Raw genomic sequence first — 24,636 nt, forward strand, 5'->3', positions numbered from 1 at the left:
ATTATTCTTATTATACCTCTCATTTCCTGGATAAGTTGTCGCGTGGTGTCAAACAATGACCTGTAGGTACGGATGGTCTCAAACAAGTTATCTCTTTCTTTGGTGAGCTGAGCCATTTGTTGTTGCTTACGAACATCTGTAATGAAAATAGAGAACCTCCATAACGGTCTAGATTAAAACATTCCAACCATATCTGATGCAAGTACCCCTTTAGTCACACCCAAATGTAGTAAAACATCTCCTCATTCAGAAAAGATGCAGAATTATTTTAGGAGGGCGGAGGGGACATGACAGGCCCATTGCTAGATTGGTAGAAAAATGAACCTTCCCTTACAAGGTTCTAGAGATGGGCCTGCACAATTTATGACCAGGACATACATTTATTCGGGGGTGAGAGGGGGGGGGAGGAGGCACATCCTCTGAATACCTTTTCTAAGTCTGCCTCTGCCACCTCTTACCATTTCATTATTATAATAAAGCAAATAAAACATAAAGAAACCATAAAGAAACCAGGGAGAGAAAAATCCTCATGTCCCAGACACTAACCATTATAAAACAAGAATGCCAGGGTAAAAGGAGGAACAGGATGAGGTGTAGCTTTGGACGGCAGGACAGCCTGGAAGTTCAGCACATACTCTTGACCATCCTTGCCATTTGTGTTTTCTTGTATGTACAGGTTTTGAACAGTAGCTGTTCCTTTGACCAAGGGAATCTCTATTTGATTGTTACGGCTTGCATTGGCCAGTGATGGAATCTCATCAATGCCGTCGATTATGCTTATGACCTTGATGGTCACTTTTCCTTGTAATTTCTCTCCAGACAGGTTATCATATTTATCCTAAAGGTAAGAAAATGCAAAAAGATTAAATTCTAAGTACTGAGAGGTACATTACGACTGTGCTATCTAGCCACCAGGTGCATACAACATCTATGAACTCAGAGAGAATAAGAGAAAAATATGCCCTTGGCTGGAATCGAACCCACATCTTCAGTATTCTAGTCCGATGTGTTAACCACTACACTACAAGGACCAACCACACTGGTTAAGCAGCCAGAATATGAAATGTAGGGTACTCGTGAGGATCCCAGAGCGTAGGTAAGTTAAACACTGTAAATATGTAGGCAAAGGATAGACATAGTATAGTAGTAATAAATTATGCGTTTGGTATGTGTAATGAAATAGAGAGAATAAAATAAAAATATCAAATGCAAAATGAAAATAAATAAATAAAAGAAAAATAAAATAAAAATAATATCAAATATCACTAGAACTCAGAAAAGTTTTACTCTCTGCTGTCAGTAGTGACCCTTTAGTGTACCTTTAACTGCAACTTGAGTGTCTTAACCAGACATCGGCCAGTAATTCTACTAGTGTTGGATACAGTCGGCGTTGGAGGGACAGATTCAGGTTCTAGTCTGACAGGGGGTCCAGCTTGGGCTGTAAAAGTTATCTGCAATAGCACAATTGCAATTATAGCCATTTTTTCTTGCTGACTTCTACAAATACATCTTCTTAGCATGGACAAAATGTTTTGTCCATTTCAGAGCATGTCATTCCATCTTTGTTTAAAGGTTGATGTTGAAATTTGTTTTGGCTAAATGTTATTTAAATAAACCAGAAATCTATTGGACAATCCAATCAAAGCAAAGTGACAAAACCTAGTGTTAAAATGGCTGGCACAATAACATCAATCATAATGGCAATATTTATAAACATTATGTCCACCTATACACATTAATATGGATACAACTCGAATGGAGAGTGTTAATGACAAGAGAATGACACATGGTCTGAAAATGGAAAACATCTGGCCCAATTTTAGCTAAAGAGGTCTGACTATTACTCTCATGAAGTGCATGCAGAAATCAGCATTTACTCCTCACGACTCTATTTAAGCCAGCCTGTGCTAAATTAGATGTTCCTGTTAAAGTATTGAATAAAATAAATAAATAAATTCAAATGTCCAAATTATTGTTCTAACAGCAGCAAACTAATAAATAAGTGAACCCAAGCAACTAGTGAATGAATTCTGAATTAGAAGTCTCTGTAAAATTACCATTTTACTTGTCAAGGACAGGGCACCTCCAGGGCCATACTGGACCACCATGCAGTGAGGACCAGAAACATCAGGGACCTTTAGATCTCTAATAAAACCAGACAGCCATAAATAGGTTAGAATACATGAATATATATGTGAATATATATGTATTAAAGAAATATACAAACTGAAGTAGATTTTGTTTTGAGATTTAAAGGATAATATGTTGCTTACATATATGAAAGAGCCAATGATAAGACGCCATTTTAATAATAATAATATAATATAATAATAATAATAATGATAATAATAATGGAATTAACAGTGGCTCATCTTCTTCACATACAACACCAAACTTGTCAGGAGTCAAACCGGGGTCGCATTTGTGAGAGGCAAGTGCTCTCACCGCTAAGCCACCCATGCTTCCCATGACACATTGTCCTTTTTTAAGCAGTGGTGGATTTTGTTAAGGAAAAAAACATAGTACCCCAGAAATAGCACAAGAAGGAAACAATATACACCATACTCTACTCTACTTGCATACTCTACAATGGGAGGTCCAATCAATGAACCCTTGACCCCAGTATGAGACAATGCACTTGTAATGCACTTGTACTCATCACCAAACAAGCTTTCCACTATTTGTTGATATTGTAAAGACATTTAATCAAACCTGAAGTAGAATTCTCCTTCTTTGTCTCCTGCTGCCTTCCGTGATGGATACAAGGTGGTAGCCTGAGAATATATCAACAACTTAGTACTTTATTTGGGGCACAGGAGGGAAGAAAAAGAGTGGAAGGGATAACTGGGAAAAAGTATCATGATGATATCCTATAGTGACCCAGCATCCTGACAGTGAAACTCCTGCATTAACTGGCTATGAGTACCAGCATTAGAGAATCTTTATTGGTTTAATTCCTACAAATCTCAGGAGAGGATGATACCCAGAGGGATTTTCATCCATACATTCATATATTTCTTCATTTAGTATTTCAATGAATGGAAATAAAATAAAGTCTAACCCTTGGAGGTGGTTTCTCAGAGGGTGGTCCACCCAGAGGGATTTTCATCCATACATTCATATATTTCTTCATTTAGTATTTTAATGATATGGAAATAAAATAAAGTCTTACCCTTGGAGGTGGTTTCTCAGAGGGTGGACCATCCTTAGTGTGCCATATCTTGAGCACAACATCCTTTGCACTGGCTGCCTTTAGAATGCTGTCATCTTCAGCAACAACATGGGCAGACACAACTGTGAATAACAAACCGATAAACCCTTAAACTCAGCATGTTTTTGAAAAGTACTTATATATGAATGCATGCAGAAGATTACCAAGGAGAAGATGCTATTATTTCAAAATCAGGCTGTATTATAGGTACAAGGGTAGATCTGGAAGGGGGGCTTGATTGGGCGACAAGCCACACCCTTTTGAAATTTTGAAAATAAGAATATTGAATATTATAAAATGACTGTTATAAATCTTGCATTCTGATTGGCTGTGAGCATGTGCTTTATGGGAGCATACAGTACACACGTGCCCTTGCATTTTAACAAATGAATAAAAAAACTTGCTGTGCTGTGTGGAGTTATAAAGCACTTGAGGATTGGCAGAACACTTGAGAAGTGTTGAAAAGCACTCCACTACAGGTCATGCTTCTCCTAACACTTCTCTGGTGTTCTGCCAACCTCAAAGTGCTTAATAACTGCACACAGCACGCACACACATTTTCTATTTCCTCATTCAGCCAACCGTCTTGATGAAATAATCTTCTTGAGCTACTTCAGGAGTATGAGTATTATCTAGAGTCTCCTAATTATCACAATTTTTAATACATGTAGGTACCTGGTAATAGTTCTCCCACTTGACAAGGTGCATTTTTGTTGAAGGTAACATTGAGTTTGACAGGCTTTGATGGATCAGGCTCCAATCTGTTCATAAGAGTAAACACAATTTCCAATCAAGGATCAATATTGACCGTCAATCATGAGACAAAGGGATAAGTATCGTGATTTATTACAATTTCATAATGAATAATTGAATAATAATGAATTCATTATGAATATTATTTTGCATTCTATTAATTCTTTGTATAAGGGGTATCCCTTACCCATTTTATTTATTCGCTAAACCCCCTCCCCCCCACATGCCTATATGAACTAATATTTAAAACATACTGTTCAACTCATCATCATATTTAATAGTGCCATAAGTGGCATAAGGCTTTACACATGCATACATGTATGCATTCACATATATGCAAACACACTGTATTCATTCACTTAAACTTGAATGCATGCAAAAACTCGCTTGCTACAGAACAAAGTACCTTTACCTGAGATTTATGACAGGAGCTTCAAGATGGGATCTGCCTTGACATAATGCCTTGATACGGATACCATACACGCCCCTACAATGGGAACGACAGAACTTGATATGCATAATAATAATAATAATAATTATTATTATTATTATTAATGCTTGGAATTCCAATTTCAGACCACAACTGTGTCATTTTTCTGAGAATAAAATTCTGTTTGAGTTGTATCAATATTTGAGTCTTCTCATGTGCAACTGCTAAAAGAAGAAATGATACTCTAGGGAATGATATGTGGTCTGAAATAGTATTGATCTACTCAGCTTTTACCTTGGAGCACTAACCACTGGTTGACCAAAGCTTGCTTGCCCTTTTGCATTGGTCTTTTGTTGTAAAGCATTTGGTGTCAGCTGTCAATAGAAAAAAATAAGGATCTAACTTATTATCACCTTGATTTAGGTTCCACAGACCTTCAGTGGAACACATGAATATTCTTCACAAAGCTGTGGCTAACCCTGAGGAAAAACGAGCATGAGATCTCAAAATTTATTACTGAAGACTGAAATAAAGAAAGTTGATGGGGGGAAAAAAAAAAAAAAAAAGACTGAAAACAGGACCTCTCTGAAAAACACCTTGGTGATGTGAGCCTCCTGCTTAAACTTTGTTATTTTTATTATTATTAAACAAGAAATCTCACACTAAATTACGTTTCACATGAAAAATAGGCTCAGCAACATTACCTTAACACCCTTGTCAGTGTTTAATACAACTTTAATGTCTGCTTCAGCTGCAGCATTCCCCATTTCATCACACAACTGGACGACAAGTGGTACTGGGATGGCTGTGTTGTTGTAGACAGAGAGAGGCTGGAAACAAAAGTCTTATCATTACTTATCAATCATAAGGTTTTGATAAGTGTACGTTCCTGCAGTTGTAGTTCAGGCAGGTTTGGCTGTCACATTTTAACAGCGATAATCAGATAATTCAGTATGTCTAACTTTTCAAAGTCAAGAGTTATAATTTGTTTTGTTTATTTAGTTACTATCTATACAAACACACACACCAAAAAAAATCCATCCACCCCTTCTTTTGTTCATTTCTATGTAGTACTTTTCCAGAGGGCCATAAGTAAGACAACTGTAAGATTAGTTATATTACCATTAAAAAATAGATAACTATTTATTACTAGCACAGTTATAGGCCAGGACACCATGAAAAACACAAAAAACATTTCTCACCTCTGTCGTATTGACATTTACAAGGGCTAGTTTTGCAGGGACTCCAGCAACGACCTTCAATAAAAAGCAAATTAAAGATCATTAGTTTTTTAGAATTACTGTTAGACGAGCCATTATTTTGAGCTATAGCTGGAGGTAATTATACCATATATCAATTAATTTACCCGCAAATACATGCAGCATTTAATATTTCCTCCAGTTTTCCATGGTGTGTTCTCTTTTTTACCACAATTTTCATCATCTAGCAGTCAAAATGTTGTGAACTCAAGAGGAAATTGTTTCTTGACAGAAAATTTACAATATAAACTGTTTTCTCAAGGTTGCATGTGCATCCAAACTTAAGAAACTTGACGGGCCAGGATACCCGAACACGAGTATTAATGATGTATTGCTATGAAAATTTTCTATAGGATTCATAACATTGATTAATCTCCTCTTTAAAATTACATAACACGGACTTCTCGGATCTTCTCAATTTGCAGTTTTTCAGTTTGTGACTTGTCAAGATTGGATGCCCACGCAATCTTGAGAAAACGGTGTATTTTACAACAGAAACAAGGGAAAAAATTGAAAGAAAAACGGTTTCGAGCACGCCCATGATTTCCCCCAGCTCTTGACCAATCAGAAAGCGAAAGTTCACAATAATTGTGGTAAAATATAGTTTGCTTACCTCTAATCGCAGGTAGTATTTGAGCTTCTCCCATTGGATGGTTAGTTCTTTGGGTCCAAGAGAGCCACTTTCAAACTGGATGTTCTTGATCACTATTGAACCACTCTATTTACAAAACCAAATGGACAACAAGCATTCCTTATTCATTCACATCTTCATTCATAAGGTTCATTTAATCATTCATCTCATCTCATTTACTCATCCATTTATCATAATCCGTGAGATACCTAAGATATATTTTGTCATCTGTCTCATCTTATTCCCTCATCCATTTATCATAAATACATGAGATACCTAAGATATATTTTGTCATCTGTCTCATCTTATTCACTCATCCATTTATCATAATATATACATGAGAGACCTAAGATATATTTAGTCATTCATCTCATCTCATTCATTCACTCATTCATTTATCATACATACATGAGAGACCTAAGATATATTTAGTCATTCATCTCATCTCATTCACTCATTCACTCACCCATTCATTTATCATACATACCTGAGAGAGACCTATCCCAACTTCTTTTTCCTTCAAACCTGGTGCAGAGACATGGAACAGCTTGAGGGCTCCTGGAGGGAGCTGAAGTAAAATAATAAATACAAATAAATTAATAAATTCAACTGCAATGATAAATAAATAAACTGAGCAGTAGCCAGATAATACCAATGCTAAACTTTAAGCAGGGATTTCATTTAAAGTTGGGTATCGCAAAATGCTCTGTTAAGAGTGTGAAATTCTCCAGATTAAACTACCCTTTATAGCTTAGCACTTTGTAAAACATTCACTTAGACTCTACTGCTAGTTCATGACCTTCTATACAGCATGGAATACCCAAAATGAGAAAACAAGACAAGTATAATATGTTTGTAATGTGTAACATTCGACCAACCTTGGTTATCTTGTTGCCATATCTGTCAGTTATCAGGACAATGATTTCTGATTGTAATGGTTCACCAAACCTCAGCTTAGGGTTTGCACAGGTGCACTTTAAAATAAAGGGCTCATCAGGGGTTGGTCTGTATGGTGAAGAAAATTGAAATGGGGAGGCGTTAATAAACTGTACGTAGAAGAAAATGTTAACAAAACTGAAACTACTGTTATGTTAACGGAAAAGAAAGAAAGTAGAAAATGTGAAGGGATTAGTTAAAAAAGAAGGGAAAAAGAAAATGGAAAAGGAGGAATGGACAAGGAAGAAATGAAAGAAGGAAGGAAAAAAGAAGACATGAAATGGAAATTAAAGAGGAATGAAAAGAAAGAAAGGATGCAGTGAGAAATGAAAATAAAAGAGGAAAGAGAAAATGAGGCTTAAGGAAGGAATGGACAAAGAAGGAAGGAAGGGGGAAAAAAAGGAAAAATGAAAAGAAAGAAGGGATGGAATGTGAAAGAAAAAAATAAGAAAAAAAGAGAAAGAAAATGGGAGAGAAAGATGAGTAGATAAAGATGAATAAATGATGCATTAGATGAATCAAAAAGAATATGATTTATAAAATTCCTTACTTCAATGTGAAAGAGAAGTCTAAGCCAACAGAACCAATTAAATGCACTTGACAGTATTTGGACTCAGATGCAGATGTTGGGGCCTGAAGCATTGAAATAACATGTCAATGTCAATATGACAAGTCTTATGTTTACTTATTAAAAGTACATCAAAATTATAGCCATGGAGGATTTGCATCATCACACAATAGCAGCCATGAGGAGGAGGCACAAAAATAGAATATTTTCCCCCTAGGAAAGTCAAACTGAATTTTTTCTCATACAGTATGTATCATATACCAGCTTCAGCTGTACCTGCCTCCAGCCATGGCTGCCATCTTGTGATGTTGCAAAGGCTCTATTACTTTATAAGCTAACCTTAACTTCAGGCAGATTCCCTTGCTTGAGCATTTCTTTATTTGTTTTTTGGATCCAATTGACCTGAATAAAAACACAGTGATAACCATCAAGCGTCTCTTAAAATCTTCTACATTGTTCTACACACCTTCACCTTCTATTCTATATGAACAAGCTGCATTAAACAGTAGCATTACTTACTTTTAATTTATTAATTAAAGTGTTGTCTAGGGGGAGTTCTCTGTCACCTTCATCTAAAATCTTGAAACCTTTAAAAATAGAAAAATTAGGTAAATCCATTTGAAACTTGTGGCAATGTTACGGTCTATTTTTTCTCTCCTTTCTTTTCTTTTTCTCTTCATCTTTTATTTCCTTTCCTTTTCTCTTTTCTTTTTCTTCCTTCCCTTCCTTTCATTCCCTTTACTTTCATTCCTTTTCACTCTTAAAGTTTTCTTTTCTTTCTTGTCCTTTAATTTCTTCTCTTTCCTTCATATTTTTCCTTACTTTCATTCTTTCCTTTCCTATCTTTGTCCCTTCCTTTTGATTCTTTTCTTTTCTTTTCTTGTTTTTCTTATCCTTTTTTTCCTTTCTTTTTTTCCCTTTCATAATTCCTATTTTCCCTTCTTTTTCTTTCCCTTTTTTTTATTCCCTCTACTTTGCACTTTTCATTCCTTTTCTTTCATGAACCATATCCCAATATTTTCCAGCATATTTTTGATCTTGACTTCCAGATTCCCCAGAATTTTTGAACCTCCTCTATTAAATACAATGCCCTCTTCAATTTCATCCCATAAAGGATGTCATCAAGGAATGGCACAGCGGGTAGTTCTTGTGCTTCTTAGTGGTTAGAATGTGTTCACTCTACTATGATCGGTTTACTGCTTTAAGGTTATCATTATCATAGTAGTTATTTCTAATTCATCTGTACTATTTATATAAATGATCATTGTAAATTAGCAACAGTTTTTACATTGTAAAGCGCATGAGAGCATCTCCCTATGGTTCATGTACTATATAAGAATTAATTTTATTATTGTTATTATTATTATTATCATTATTATTATCATTATTATTATTATCATCATTATTATTATTATCATCATTATTATTATCATTATCATTATTATTATAAATTGAAGAATCAACAAAATATTCAGTGTCTTTTACTTACTTAGCCCTGTGATAGTGCTCCCAACCACACATGACAAATCTTGTCCATCTTCAAGCTTTAACTTCTGTTTAGATCCAGATGCCTGATGGAAGACTATTATTTGTCCGGCATTTGTACTGGGAGTCACAATTACTGTCTTCTCAATTGGGGCCACCTCTTTATGATGCTGTAGTTCTATTTTAGCTTTGATTTTCATGGCTTTGTTATCGTGAAGTCTGAGAGAGATGTCAGGTCCAGTTAGGGAACATTTGCCAGAAGAACTGCAATCACCAGTATATGTGGGGAGATTTGGTTGGGAACTTAGCTGATGGGAAAAGAAAAAGAAATGAATGGATGAATGGGAAGAAATGGAAGACAGAGATGTCATGGATTGGATACAAATTGATGAGAAAGAGAAAATGAATGGATGAATGGAAAGAAATGGAAGACAGTGAATAGTTATTACCATGGTCAATTAGCTGATGGGAAAAGAAAAAGAAATGAATGAATGAATGGGAAGGAATGGAGTTAGGGAGTTGTCTTGGATTGGATACTTGGATTGGGCAATTAGCTGAATAAGATGGGGAAAAGAATATGAAAAAATAAATGAACAGAAACAAATGAAGTGCCTTGGAGTGCCCCTTACTGATGGGAAAAGTAAATGAATGGAAATGAATGAAAAAAGACTAATGGGAAGTTATTGCCATAGGCACTTAGGTGAATCACATAGGATAAAGAAAATGAAATGAAAATGAATGAATGGATGGATGAATGAATGAAAATGAACGGAAGTTAATAAGTTGATTATTACCTTGCATACTACGTTGAGTCTTGGGTTAACTGTGACATTACCAGCCTTATCCTGCACTTGAACATTAAGTTGCAATTGATTACCATTTTCTATAGTAATTTCAGGTTCTGCTGGAGTTGCGACCAATTTATATGGAGGACCTGAAAATAAACCATGCACAATGGTAAATACTAAGCAAAGCAAGAATAAGGAATTTGCATTATCTATCCAAAACTAACAAAAAATTCATGATTTGAAAGAGTGTGTTAAAGTTAGCAAAAGTTAGAAGTTTGAAATAAATTCAGCATACACTTATTTCAATAAAGTTAGTCACACCTGAAAAGCTTCATAGCTGAGACTGACAAGGATTATGGATAGATACATTTTACATGTTTCAACTGCTTCATAACTGTTGATGGACTAGAGATTTTTTACCAGATACAAGTTAACTTCCTCCGAGCATCCTCAACTGCTGCAGTTTGTGTCAAAAGCTTTACTTGTTGGATATAAAATATTTCCCACGACTCTCAGCGATCACAGATTTCTAGGTTTTTGGTGACTAACTTTATTGAAATAAGTATATAAATGAAAAAAGTTATAGAGCAGTTGCATGTAATGGATTGCCGCCATCTTGATTGATGATAACAAAGCATTCCTCATTAGCTTCTCCTGCTAGATCAACCAAGATGGCAGCTGTTTCATTGTTATTCATATCTCAAGGGATTTTGAGTCACATGGTTGCACACACTCTATTGAAGTCCAAAAATTGCACATTTTGTATAAAAAAAATAAAAAAATAAATCACTTTTATTTAAGTGTCTAGTCGTTCTAGCGCTTTCGCACTAATTGGGGACACTTTTCACTCACACGCACTACCACTACATTTAATGTTCTATGCACACAACGCTCAACTCACATGTTGATTTTTATGGAGGGAGGAAACCGGAGAACCCGGAGAAAACCCTCGTAGCATAGGAGAGAATAACACATCAAACAAACTCAATTCACATGTGGCGACCGCAGGGCTCGAACCAGCGACCCGACCCGTTGGACTCACAGTGGTGAAAGACGACGCGTTAGCCGCGAACGCCACCCATGCTACCCATGTATGAGTTCATATGTTGGTGGGCAACAGCTTTTCCTACAACTAACAATCCCTATAATTGGCAATCTTTGGTTTTCACTAACTTGGGTCCTATTTGTGGGTAATTTTCTTCAAATGCTTCATTTTACTAATTTTAAAATGCTCTTTTGAGTATTGATAATTTTGTTGGTCTTGTATTAGCATAAGAAATCGCAAGATCTAGAGTACAATTTGGAATTTATAGGTATAAGTAACATTTTGAAAGTTTCCAATTAATTTTGAGAAATTTCAAAACATCATGAGTATCTATGAATTCTGAATTATTGTACAAGAAGATTGTGTGATTTTTTTGTTTAAAGAAAAAACTTGTCATCTCTAATCACCACCACAAGTACAGCAGTGGTGCAGCTCAACAGGGTCGAACTGAAAGCATGTGAAGGCGCCAACTGGCAGCCGCTAGACAGTCCCAGGAGCACAGCTCTAACCAGTTTGAATTACTTAGGGTTGATTTGAGATATAGTTTATAATACACTCAACAAAATTGGGCAACTTAATTGGGACTCTACACAGAGTACAATTATTTGGGATTTACTTGTACTCCTCTTGTCCAATAAGAATTGAGTAATTTTGTTGATTGTATTATAAATAATTTAAATGTTAGACATGCAAACTCCCCATTACATATTGAGCTGCTTATATTGACTTTTTTAATTGAGGAGTAGAAAGATTTGGCCAGAATCAAGGAAGGACTGCATGCACTTGTTCTTGTCATGCAATCAAGACAGATTTACATACAATGATATATTCTAGTCAAATTACCAGGAAAAAGGCTTACCAGGAAGAAGTCTTATTTTTAAGCTTTGAGAATCTTCTTCAAGTCCAGGTAAAGTTACCTTTAGATTGAAATCCTTTAAAAAATACAATGTAATCAATATCTATTCATTGTTTAGAAGTGTTACTGAAAGACTTTTTATAGAAAGGGTATGAAAGAAGGAGGAAGAAGAAAAGATGAGTGGAGGAGGGAGGGAAGGAAGAGACAAGGAGAAGAGAAGAGAGGAGAGGAACAAAGTGGGTAGGGGGTACATGATCAAAACCAACAATAGGAGGATAGGGTTGGAAAAGTCTTGGATGCCCATCTCTTTTCTTTTTGATATCAAACTGGAGAGCAGAAAATATAATAATGTTAGAAAATGTTTAATATATTGCCTTATCTTACCTTGCCTGCATGTGAAGGAATGGTTCCCACAGCAACCACACCTTTGATTATCAGACTGTTGCCTTTAGATGAAGTACCACTAAAACTCAATTCAAGGCCACTGAAATGACAACGATTGACATGGAGTTCAACGATTTCAGAGATTAGAGCTAACAAGTGCTCACTAGCTAAATGATGGGCTACCTGTGGAAGTCTTTGGCAGAGGAAGCCCACTATAACAGTTTCAAAATATATTGACAGATAACAAACCTTGCACTGAGCACTGGTAAAATATCTTGAGAGAACTTTGAGGGGTTGTTAAATTCATCAAAGAGATTCAGAGGAATCTGGAAAAAAATATATTGTATTTAAGCCATATAAAGTATGGAAATAATAACCGTCTACTCCAAATCTATAGGCTTTTTTTACCTGGAATGGTAATCCAACTCTCAATGGAATGTCCAGCATACCAAATGTAAACTTGTCTGGTTTAGCCTCTGATGAATGAAAGACAATTTGTTATTTGTTTAGTCGGGATGATATATAGCACGTATAAAACTAGTTTTAATTAGGGTCCAGTTGAATGGAGGGTGGATAGCACTGTCAGAAGCATGGACTCATCTACTGGATAGTACTATTGACCCTTCATACAACCAGGCCCAGAGGATTAACAAATTGACATCACCACACTACTTTGACAATGTGATGACACAAATTATCGTCAGTAAGAGGACATACACATAAAAATCTGATGTCTATTTGTTTTTTACGATAACAAAAACCATAAAAACTTTTCATTTTTAAGCAATCAAAACAACCAGTGGAAAGAGCGCGCGCTTGACATCAGCTTTATCTGTCTGTCCTCTTATTGATGATAAAAAATAACCAATCAGTGCGCGAGAAATTGGTAAGTTATTGTAAATATAAGTATTGCTTTATGGAAACTACTAGGCTAAGAACAGCCAGGATCACGTTTTAATTACTATAATAAAATGTTAAATGCTAATGCTGATGCTAAGCTAATGCTAATGCTAATACCTGTAACAGTAAACTTTATGCGATTTGATGGCAATCCTTTCATGGCTTGGACTGTTGAACTCTCACTCACAATGACTTGTAGAGCTAATGAATGTGGACCAAGCTGGGTGATATTTTCTGTACAAATCAACAACAGTTACTCAACCCAATTACAGCATAAATGTTTTTTAACAAACTGTTGAAACATTAGAGCATTTTCAATATCATGCAAACTTGTATCTGTAAGCTGCGTGCGGAGATTTATTTTTTCGCTGACATCAACCAAAAATAATTAGTCAGTAACTTTCTCATTTTCTACTAGTAACAATGAAAAACTAAATTGCAAGACACAACTTGATTTCACATAATATTGAAAATTGCAATAATGTTCTGAAAGACAGTCAGAATGGTTACGTTATTTTAGTCTTATTCAAGTGGATAGTGTGAGGAAAGATACCAACCCATCTTTCTGAACCAGTATGGCCAGTTTTTGCCTCCATGTTGGCAAACAAGGTTTGTTATCACTTTATCACCTTCTTTATCTGAACCTATGAACAGAAATAAAGACACTCTAAAAACTACTAAATAAACATCACACCTCTATCACAACATTCTTATTATCAACATATCACTAAAAGCTACGCATCATCATCCATAGAATACATTGAATGAAGACTAATGTTATTTTTTATTGAGTTAGCAGGGTATACTAATTTTCAGTGATTTTGCTCTGAAACCGGGTCAGGGTTCAGTGGGCTCAGCGGCACATCTCTACCCTAAACGGGCAAGAGTACCCCCCCCCCCCCGGGTTTGCAGGCTTCACTAATAACAGCAATCTATATTACCATGCCAGATGACTTTTAGCTCAACAAGCAGTTTTCTTCTATCTCCAGGCAGTTTGTTAATAGGTTCATTCTTGCCGTTCACTATATCTACCTTCATTGCACCTGAGAAAAAAGAATGCAAATATACCGGCAATCAAGTCTCACATTTATTTTCGATATTGGGTGGCACGGGTGTCTTTTGGGTGGCATATGCTACTTTTAATGCTTTGCCTTTCACCGCTGTGAGTCCAACAGGTCGGACTGCTGGTTAGAGCCCTTTGGATGCAACATGTGAATTGAGTTTATTTGATGTGTTATTTTCTCCCATGCAGTGAGAGTTTTTTCTTCAGGTTTTTCAGTTTTTCTCCCTCTGTAAAAATCAATATGTGTGTTGAATGTTATGTGCATAAAATAGTAAATGTAGTTGTAGTGAGTGTGAGAGAAAGCAGGCCCAAATCAGCAAAAGCCGCCAAAATAAGAGATTATGATTAATATCTATAATGTTAGTTATTTAGTACCTATTGTTGTTCCAGCTGGTATTTTAGAATTATTATCAAGCTTGTTTCCTTCTGGCCAGGCAATCACTAAACGACTTGGCAATCTGTTTTTAAAATGTCAAAATATAATATCAGGGTTCGTGCTGAGGTAACCACTTAAAATTCAAGCACTATTCAAGGAGTATACAAGGACCCAAAAATGAATTTTCAAGGTGTATGTTCAGCTAACTATGCCATGGTTTTACACGGTGGTTGCACATGGCTGACTTTCAGATTTTCCAATCTTTCTGACTAGATCTATTTCAGAACCATGCAAGTAATGATCAAAGCAAACATTCAAGGAGTTTTCAAGGAGTTTTGCTAAAATCGTAACATTCAAGAGCTTTTCAAGTGCCCTTGAAAACGAAAATTAAATTAAATGAGTTTTCAAGGTCCGAGTTTAAGGAGTAGCACAAACCTTGTAATATATATTATACATAAATCAGGTTTGGGTTAATCAAATTTTATGGTTTTATAATTATTGTCAAATCAACTTACTTGCTTTCTTCCTCTTCTACAAATTTCTTCACCTGTGCTGTTGTCAAAGTTCTGTCTAGCTTGGCTAAAGGGAAAACTTTGTTCTCTCCATACAAAGACACTGGTTCCTAGCCAAAAACAAGTTAAAAAATATAGGCACCCAGCTAATCTCAAAATTCTATATTCTGCTATCAATGTCCAAAAAAAGAATGACAACAATAATGTGCACTCCATTGTGGGGCTAAATTAGGGGTTATTATACGGCAGAGCCTCTTGAACTCCACTCAAAATTCACTCCCTCGACCCTAACAATGAGGTCATCCAATCTTCCTTAATTTAAAATTTCAAAAGTGAAATAGAAAGTGAAAGCTGTAATAAAACTGGACAAGGTCACTTCATAGATAACTTGTCTACAATGATAGGAGCCATAAGACTAGTGTGTACCTTCATCTAATGATTGAGAATTAAAAGCAATAAGCTAGAGACTAAAGTAAGATACCTGTACAATCTCCATTTCTCCTCCAGTAGCAAAGACATCTCCTTCAAAGTCACCAAATAACAAGAACCTTTTAACTGTACCACAGATATAGGGAATAGTCCTTATGGTTCTTATCTGACAAGAAAAACACAACATTAATATAGTTTATACATGTACTGACTGACAACTGACTGTACGGTATCTGACCAGAATGACCAACCAACAGGCTGACCAACCGACAGACTGACCAACTGACAGACTGACCAACTGACAGACTGACCAACCGACAGACTGACCAACCAACAGACTGACCAACCAACAGACTGACCAACCGACAGACTGACCAACCGACAGACTGACCAACTGACAGACTGACCAACCGACAGACTGACCAACCAACAGACTGACAAACAGACAGACTGACCAACCCACAGACTGACCAACCCACAGACTGACCAACCAACAGCTTACCAACTGACAGACTAACTGACCAATCCACAGACTGATGTACTGACTGACAGACAGACAGACATCCATCAAACAATATTTTCTCTAATATTTTTCAACAGTTTAATCAAAGTCAGTTCTCCACTAACCAGTTGTCCAGCTTTGAACACTTTACCATCCCACTCAATGGCATTGAACACTGACCAAGGGCTTTGGTTTTTCTTCTGGGTCAATTCTGGTCTCTTCACTTGTCCTTGGAAGTTTGAAAACTTTATCTACAAACATCAAACAAAATCATATCTTTAAATAATGGCGGGGTGAAATGTCAAGTGTTCCATGAATCATCAAATCAATACCTTACTCATGTTATTTTCAGAAGATGGTAAGTATAATGTGTGTGTGTGTGTGTGGGGGGGGGGGGGGGGGTTATGCTTGAGGGGTGGGTTCGTATCGGGGCTTAAATAATGGCTGGTTAGTTGAGGGTCATTATTACAAATTAGTTTTAACTCGTTCATACTTTGCTGTACGTCCTGTATTCTAAGTAAACAATGGAATCAATGAAGAGAGACCGATTCGTCATTGAGATAAAGGTTTCCCACCATCATATGATGGCAGGAACAATTTGATTGCTTTACACAAGAAAGGAATTCACTTCCTGAGAGCACATGGATTTTATTGTTCTGCCATCTAACATGGCTGCCAGCATGTGATAATGCAAAACCTCTATTCTATGAAAAATAATAATTTCAATTGGAAGAAAAAGAGGGAAGTTAACCTGTTTATCATGGTTTTCATGGCATTCCTTAATCCAGTCATGGAAGGCTTTTGAAATCTGAACTCTTTGTTCCTATGAATTCAAACAATAATTATTAATAGTACTTAACTAATACTTGACTTGTTCAAACTAAAGAACCAAGTACCAAGGAAAATGACTAGAAAGTTATTCTGGCAATGGCTTGTTCTACTGTTTGTTGTAAACTTAATGTAAACTGTAGATCAGGCTTAGCTATGTTCTGTTCACTGATAAAACATGACTGGCTGTAGTGCATGAAAAAAGACAGTAAGAAAGTGATTTCCATAATTACAGCTTCAGCTTCAAATACTCTAGGGAATGACACATGGTATGAAATGGGAAAACAGTGGATTATGTCTATTAACAAGTAGTTTTGAAATAAATGAAGTAGAAACAAATGTTAGAAATTAAGCCAAATATTAAGTGCTTTAAGATTAAATACTTTGGGACAATTATAATAAGTAGAGTAAGTGCTGTTGCTGGTTCTACAGAGAATGTGAATGTCAAATAACTCTTTTGTATATTGTCCTTGCAGTAAGTGGTATTCCTTTATAATACCACATGTTAAAATGCAGGTACCTTGAGCCCAATACCATAAGAAGAACTTGATGAATAACACCCATTTGGTTTGGCCTTTGTGTTTGTTCAATGAGAAGAAAGTTTAATATTATGTGATAATAAAACCCTTTAATTGCTGACAATTTGACTGACTGCATGTTTGGGGAAGGACACATAAATAATGTGATGGAAGTTGGATGGAAGGATGAATGGGATGGATACGATGGGATGTATAAAATGGATGAAAACAATAATTGGATGGCAAGGGATTGAAGCATTAATGGGATGGATGGATGTGATGGGATGGGATGTATAAAATGGATGAGAAGAATGAATGGATAGCAGGGATGGTTGGAAGGAAGGAGGAATGGGATGGATGTGACAAGATGTATGAAATGAAGAAAAAGAATGATTGGATAGCAGGGATGGTTGGATGGAAAGAGGAATGGATGTGATGGGATGTATGAAATGGAGGAAAAGAATGATTAGATGTCAGGGACAGTTGGATGGAAGGAGGAATGGGATGGATGATGTGACGAGATGTATAAAATGAATGAGATCAATAGTTTTATTGCAAAGATAGTTGGATGGAAGTAAGGAGGAATTGGAAGGATAAATGGATTATTTGATGGGATAGGAGACATAGATCGATATAATTTGATAGACGGGATAGATTGAAGAATGAGATGTGTGGCTGGATGAAAGAAAGAATGGGATAAATGGTTGGATGGTATGAACATAAGATCGATGGAAGGACTGGATGGACGAATGGTTAAAATTATGGAAATGGGATGGATGAATGCAAAGATGATCAACAAACCATTTTAGCTTGGACATTTTTCCTACACTAGAACAAATCATTCCCTCTATTCCCATCATAATGATCTTTCTTCCCAGGCAATTATTATTAGATGTATCAATTAAAGATAAAATGGGTTAAGGGTTAGAACTTGTCCAACCAACACAAGCGGTGACTGAATGCATGACAGAGAGGTTGGATAAACAAATTTATATAATTTACAATATTTTTCATGCAAGCCGAACTCAATTTGATATATTTAGAATTTTATCATCAGAAGTACCTGTGAACTCACGACTCGATTAAAAATTGTATTTTTGTCCTTGAGCTTCACTTCAAGATCCATAAAAGTAAGTTTGTTGGTGCTGACTTGGAATGCATCATTAGTCCAAAGGACACCAGAAAACCTGAGCAAAATTGTTATAAATTACTATAGGCATGTAAAAAAAAAAAAAATTAAAGTTAGTGGATGTAATTTAAGTTTCTCTAGTGCCAGTATCCACCCTACCCCTTAGAGGTTCCAACGCTCTCTAAAAATCCACTTGGAAAGCAAGAATCAAGAAAAATGATGTATGTAAAGTAAGCAAAACATATCCCTTTAAGATGCCCCACCTTCTCCTTGGCAAATTACAACCCAATAAATGACAAGTTTTTTTACCTGTTATAGCACTCTGAGGGTATAATGGTCCTTTTCTTGGGTGGTTGACACCATTCCAGCCTGACAGTTGAAAACCAACAGAATCAATTTACTTGTTGTCAGCATATTTAAATATTTGCAGCAGTGTGGGGTGCCTGTGGTATCTCATCCACAGGTAGCCCACACACACCATTTATGTTTACTATTTTTTTTAATTTTTATTAATAACACTAACAAATAAAAACCTAATAGTATATTCTATGATATATAGAGTGCCACTCAACTTTGATACCAAAATGATAAGTCCAATCAAGTTCCCTCAAAAATCAGAATATCATAACAAACATGCTGTATTAATTTTTCTGTCTACAGGCATATTATGGACCAAATCCAGCTGTGGTATTCATGTGTTTTCTTGTGCGCAATCAATAAGAAAAGAAATCATACTCTAGGAATGACATGTGGTCTGAAATGGGTAAACATTGGATTAGGTCTATCATATAATGTTATTACTTACGAATCAACGGCTGTGTATGGAATAAGTCTACCATTCCAGTAACATTCAAATATGGGCCTGTAACCTCTAGGTGCATGGCTGTCTTTTTCTAGTGCATCCATTGCATCATCTGCTGCCACACTTGCATTCACCTCCTCAACTGGAATAAAAGGTTTATTCGCAAAAAGATGGGATAAGGAATAAGTTATTATTTTTGGTATTTTGGCACTTCAGCCTTTCAGAAGCTAGGGGCTACAATTGAAGAAATAATTACATTATTATTTAACCTTATTCCCTCAAAAACGTTTTCATGTTTGGCTACATGGTTATCACTATCATGACTGTCATGCTGGATGAATTTGACAAAAGATTTGTTAACACTAATCTCTTTTATGATGTCATCCAACATGGCTGCCATGTCTTTTGTTATATTTTTCTCATGGAAGTGAATGAAAACCAGTGAAAAATGACACAAGCCTTAATCTTGCTCTTCTGATCAACAATACTGTACAAGCAAGGACCATTCAACAGACAAAGTCTGGCCAAATTGGCAATTGTCTGGCTTAGCGTCATCTTAGGCTATATCCATTGTCTGACCACACGTTGATCAGTGTCCAGCTATTGAGCAGCTGTTACTCTTAGCCTTGTTTATGTAACCTATGTAACCATAATATAGAACAAGTCAAAGTTTTCCTCACATTCTACACAAGTTCTACTGGAGTCATACCTTTCATTTCAGACTCATTCATTGGATAAGTTTCTCTGTCATAAAGAAAAGGATGATAGCGCAGCACTCCTTCTATGCAGCCTGCATTTTCCACATGAGCTCGGAATTCAAAAGTTGACGCTGATGTTCTGATGTACTGGGTTTGTAAGTCGTCATCCACAGTACGAAGTGCCTTTCCCTTGGGCTGCTTTCCCTTTTCTTGGAGTACAATCTGAAATTTAATTTGTATTGAAGAAAAACATCGCTTGTTTAGAATATTGTACTTTATATAACAACATATAGAATTATTTCTCATCCACAAATATGAACTTTACTTATACTGGGAATAAAAGTCATTTATTAATTAATGCATGATTCTAATTTAATATTCTGCGAATTCAGACATTCCAATAGCTTGTCGTGTTCTTTATATACTGCTGACAATTTAACTATGATCTTCATCCCAAATTTGGTTTTCACTGTGCAATCTCTAATAGGTAAATTAATCATGTTGAGACAATTGATACTTACATTGATATCAATGTTCTTGAATTTGTCGACATCTTTATCTGCCTTGACCTCATTTCCCCTAGGACCATGCAGGTAATAGTGATAGATATGCCTGAATGATTAGAGCATTAAAAGGTATTAATAAGACACTTGAGGTCAATATGAAGAAATATTTATACCTTTCTCAAAGGAGATGATTCATATTAAATCCAAATCCCCAGGATATCATACTGTTCAGGGATAGGATGTGAAGTGCCCGGAGAATAAGGTAAGGTGGGCAGCTCTGCAGATGTTTATTTGATGTCATCAAATACATGCAAGATCTAGAGAAACTCCAACTAAAAATCCATGTCATGGTGGAATGCAAATGATGATTATTCTGTATCCATCCCTCATATCTATCAATTCTGAATGGTACTCTGAATTGTACTCTGGACTTACGCTAGTTGTCGGCACCACTGGTTGAACTGTGTTTTGAGATACTGACTGTGCTGAGAGGAAACACCTGTAATGACCACAGCAGTAAAACTTTCTCTATCAACCTCTTCTTTTATTAGTCTTCTCACACTGTCCTCTTCCTCTGGTACATGGCTGTTGTCTCCTGGCTAATAGAATAAGAGCACAAAGAAACACTTGCTTTCATTTTCTCATAAAATATCATTAAGGCTGGCTAACTCCAAAGCACAAGCTACTTTCACCACCCTACACATCTACATAATACTTATTCAATAATATATATATTTTTTAATCTCATACCCAGAGCCTGCATTTCTTCTGGCCTGTGGTGAAGAACCAGGGGCTTTGCCATAATCCATTTTTTTGGCGCATGCACAGTCAATTTTTTGGAAGTGAAATATAATCAATGAAAATCATGCTTTCAAACAGAATTCTGTGTTTACTTCCAATACAAATACAAATTAAAAATTGGAAACATTATTTATTTATTTTTGCAAGTCTTTTAACACATGCACTCTTATACCAGAAGTCCAAGAAATCCTGGTCTCAAAAAAAATACCTTATGCCAGAGCCCCCGCTCTTCGCTGTAGGCCATAAGAAACGCAGGCTCTGGGTATGAGGTCGATATATATTTTTGCAGTAGTCTTTATGTTTTCTAGAACTTTAATTGACTGATTTTGTTGCTCAATGAGGTAAAGTTTACTTACTCTTCTGTTTCTAATTGTACCACTGTAAATTGATTCTTTGTTTTTTTCTTTTCTTTCGAATTCTTCTTTTGAGATTGATAGTTCGTGTACATCATTGCAGTCTTTGGTTTTTGTAACCATCTAATATTAAAATAAAATCAATCCACGTAAACTTATTAGTAAAAAATGAAGGATCCCAATTCTCTACAAAAGGCTAAACAAATATGTTTACTTAAGATTTGATCTTATTGACAAGACTTCACTTACCCTTGTTGCACTTCCGATAAAAAAGATTGCTTGTTTTCCACCAACACCAAAGTATGATATATCACTATTCAGTGAACGAGGGACATCATCATCTACTGGAGGCTTTTTGTTTGTTTTGGCACTGTGTAGGAATATTAACAATGTTAAGTAAAAAAATAAATTGCTTACTGGAAACAGTTTTTCAATAGCTATATCTTGCACCCAGTATCGTACCCTTGGTCTTCATCAGGCAATTGATGGTTGGATGTCAAACAGGGAGGAATGCCTGCTGGGTACAGTCTTTGTCATATAACAACGTCCAAACATTAGTTGGCTGACAAAGACTATGTTGGGTGCAGTTTCTTGGGTGCAATTTATTTTTTGTATTTAATATGTTGTAATTGGATAACTGGATAACTGAGAACTTTCATATGAATATAAACAGAGTTCAGCAAGCATGTTAGATTATGAGCATGGATAGCTCAAAGTTTGCTCAAAGTGATACCTGTTAAATTTAGATAAGCGATAGATTGCCCAGTTATTGAGCTCACGTGGGGTCATGCCACCTCCATTATCCATAACACATACAGCATGTCTACCAGTAGCATCATCAAACATCTGAAGAACAAAACATAGACATTAAGTAAAATAAATAATTTTTATTTCAATATTTTATTTGTTTTTATGTTGTGCAACCTGTTGTGCAGCTTTGTTACATTGCTTGTATTGCCACTCCGCACAGAACTCTTTCAGCTACTTGTTACAACATTGAAAACTGGTTATATGCAGACTCGTAATATGAGCAACATTAATTTTACTCTGCAACTTCAAATGCATTAATGTTACGTTTGACAAGTTGAGCCATTTTGTTGCCCATATCTTTAACACACCTGCAAATCAATTTAGTATGTGGGAAACTACTTTCACTAATGGTTATTGACTAATATTTGATTAAAGACAGTCTATTGTCCAATAGCCCAAATCCACTTGGGCATTATGTTCTTCGCATTTCAGATCACATGTCATTTCCTCCAGAATAAGATTCTTTATTTGAGTTGTATTTATATTCATGTGTCTTCTCATGTGCAACCTTTAAAGAAAGTAATGATACTTGAGAAAAAGGCAGGTGGTCTGAAATGGGAAAACATTATGCCCAAGTGAAATTGGTCAATTTCCCAGTCACAAATTTTGTCTTTAAGATCAGTCGTAGCATTAATGAAGACAGTAGTAAATAATATCAATATGGACAACTCTTAGAAGAATAATAATATATGATCTTACTAGTCTGACTTCTATGGATCTAGCTCCTTCATTGCCAGCTGTAGCTGCTAATGCATTGTCTACAAGTTCTGCAAATGCAAATGCTATAACAAAACAAATTAAACCATAATAGGTTAACCTGGAAATAGCAAATCAATCTTAAAAAATTGATTTCCATCTTCATACCTAGGTACAAGGTATGAATGTGTTTTATCCTTAGGATGGGGGGGCGGGGCGGGGTGATGGTGACAAAATTTCATTCACTTCTTCTTGAGCATTAGCAGTAAATAAAAGAAAAATACTCAAGGGAATGGCATATGGTCTAATATGGAAAAACATAAAGCCCAAAATAAATGCATGGCCTATTCATAATGGTCATAATGATTCATAATGATACTTGCCAAAAGCTTGTTATATTTGAACTCATAGCTATCATAGACATTAGAAAACGGCTATAAAAAAGACAGCCTTCCAGAAGTAGACAGTGTCTCACTCATTTCATGCATAATTCAATTAATCTGTAGACTGGCATGAAACTACCAAGGCCTTTAATCTCGTACTTACGAAGTGGATTCTGGCCTTCGCTAGCATAGTACTCGTACATGCCACTCTTAACCAGAGTATCATAATGTGGGATGAATACAACTCGCTCTTGTGTAGGAGCTGTGAGTTCTTGATCAACAGATTTAAGCAGATAGATGGTTTCGCTGTCATTGATTAGGCTCTCTGCAAAGCACAAGTACAGTTTTATTAATGCAATTGTAATTTACTTTATCAATACGTCTTTCTAAACCTCTGTTAAAGATAACGGAAGAGAAGAATAAGCGTGGAATGACGTAAAATAAATATTTTAGCATCAAAATGTTGAATCCTTTACCGTATGTTTTATCATCTTCGATTGCTTGTCTGTTCGTATTGACAAAAATAAACTTTTCTTCAGAGGATATTTCGAGGACCTAGAATTCAAAAGTCAATAAAAATACAAGGAAGAAATCCCAATTATCTTATCAGTGTGTAAATCTGTTCTCAAAACTTTCAAAAATGTTGATATCTTTGTAAACTCACTTGGCAAACTTTCTCTCTGAAGGCGGCAAAATTGAAAATTCCTCCAAGTTGGACGCGATGTTCGGGCTTATTTCCTTCCCTGCGGTCAAAAACGTAGACTATTGACTCATCTTCTTCGTTTTGTAATATTTCGCCTTCTTTCTTGAAGTCTTTCATTTTATTTTAGAAGGAAAATAAAAGTTTTTTTTCGTTAAATAAAGGCTGGAAAACCGTAGCCAAGCCAAGCCAAGCCAACACGCGCGCTTTCACAACATTGTGAACGAAGGAAAATATGATCGATAGTACGCAATTTCTGATTGGTTGGCTTGTAAATTGCAGCC

General features: G+C 35.9%; 1 protein-coding gene across 3 annotated transcripts in view; it reads right to left on the reverse strand.

The window, feature by feature from the left end:
* LOC116290087 (structural maintenance of chromosomes flexible hinge domain-containing protein 1) overlaps positions 1-24,636 on the reverse strand; it is a 30,749-nt gene that overhangs the window by 4,503 nt on the left and 1,610 nt on the right. For 2 of the 3 annotated variants that reach the window (XM_031697069.2, XM_031697067.2), the window contains exons 2-46: positions 24,317-24,465; positions 24,129-24,207; positions 23,816-23,977; positions 23,273-23,355; positions 22,497-22,609; positions 22,013-22,133; positions 21,767-21,886; positions 21,045-21,208; positions 20,625-20,715; positions 20,115-20,325; positions 19,409-19,547; positions 18,913-18,972; positions 18,538-18,661; positions 17,477-17,530; positions 16,880-16,951; positions 16,254-16,379; positions 15,679-15,792; positions 15,201-15,307; positions 14,685-14,767; positions 14,188-14,289; positions 13,804-13,890; positions 13,364-13,480; positions 12,755-12,822; positions 12,596-12,672; positions 12,347-12,446; positions 11,966-12,038; positions 10,068-10,207; positions 9,278-9,581; positions 8,308-8,375; positions 8,128-8,190; positions 7,771-7,853; positions 7,163-7,289; positions 6,772-6,852; positions 6,267-6,371; positions 5,597-5,650; positions 5,099-5,224; positions 4,689-4,768; positions 4,377-4,451; positions 3,887-3,972; positions 3,173-3,294; positions 2,713-2,774; positions 2,058-2,145; positions 1,320-1,451; positions 547-838; positions 17-136 (exon numbers count right to left, since the gene is read on the reverse strand). In XM_031697069.2, coding sequence (XP_031552929.2) covers positions 17-136; positions 547-838; positions 1,320-1,451; positions 2,058-2,145; positions 2,713-2,774; positions 3,173-3,294; positions 3,887-3,972; positions 4,377-4,451; positions 4,689-4,768; positions 5,099-5,224; positions 5,597-5,650; positions 6,267-6,371; positions 6,772-6,852; positions 7,163-7,289; positions 7,771-7,853; positions 8,128-8,190; positions 8,308-8,375; positions 9,278-9,581; positions 10,068-10,207; positions 11,966-12,038; positions 12,347-12,446; positions 12,596-12,672; positions 12,755-12,822; positions 13,364-13,480; positions 13,804-13,890; positions 14,188-14,289; positions 14,685-14,767; positions 15,201-15,307; positions 15,679-15,792; positions 16,254-16,379; positions 16,880-16,951; positions 17,477-17,530; positions 18,538-18,661; positions 18,913-18,972; positions 19,409-19,547; positions 20,115-20,325; positions 20,625-20,715; positions 21,045-21,208; positions 21,767-21,886; positions 22,013-22,133; positions 22,497-22,609; positions 23,273-23,355; positions 23,816-23,977; positions 24,129-24,207; positions 24,317-24,465 — 5,004 coding nt within the window. The remainder of the gene's footprint in view (positions 1-16; positions 137-546; positions 839-1,319; positions 1,452-2,057; positions 2,146-2,712; positions 2,775-3,172; positions 3,295-3,886; positions 3,973-4,376; positions 4,452-4,688; positions 4,769-5,098; positions 5,225-5,596; positions 5,651-6,266; positions 6,372-6,771; positions 6,853-7,162; positions 7,290-7,770; positions 7,854-8,127; positions 8,191-8,307; positions 8,376-9,277; positions 9,582-10,067; positions 10,208-11,965; positions 12,039-12,346; positions 12,447-12,595; positions 12,673-12,754; positions 12,823-13,363; positions 13,481-13,803; positions 13,891-14,187; positions 14,290-14,684; positions 14,768-15,200; positions 15,308-15,678; positions 15,793-16,253; positions 16,380-16,879; positions 16,952-17,476; positions 17,531-18,537; positions 18,662-18,912; positions 18,973-19,408; positions 19,548-20,114; positions 20,326-20,624; positions 20,716-21,044; positions 21,209-21,766; positions 21,887-22,012; positions 22,134-22,496; positions 22,610-23,272; positions 23,356-23,815; positions 23,978-24,128; positions 24,208-24,316; positions 24,466-24,636) is intronic. The other variant, XM_031697068.2, reaches the window with a different exon arrangement.

This window comes from Actinia tenebrosa, unplaced genomic scaffold (genome assembly GCF_029948245.1).
Source record: "Actinia tenebrosa isolate PJP-AT-01 unplaced genomic scaffold, QUT_ActTen_1.0 PGA_scaffold13__45_contigs__length_12533684, whole genome shotgun sequence".
Lineage (NCBI taxonomy): Eukaryota > Metazoa > Cnidaria > Anthozoa > Actiniaria > Actiniidae > Actinia > Actinia tenebrosa.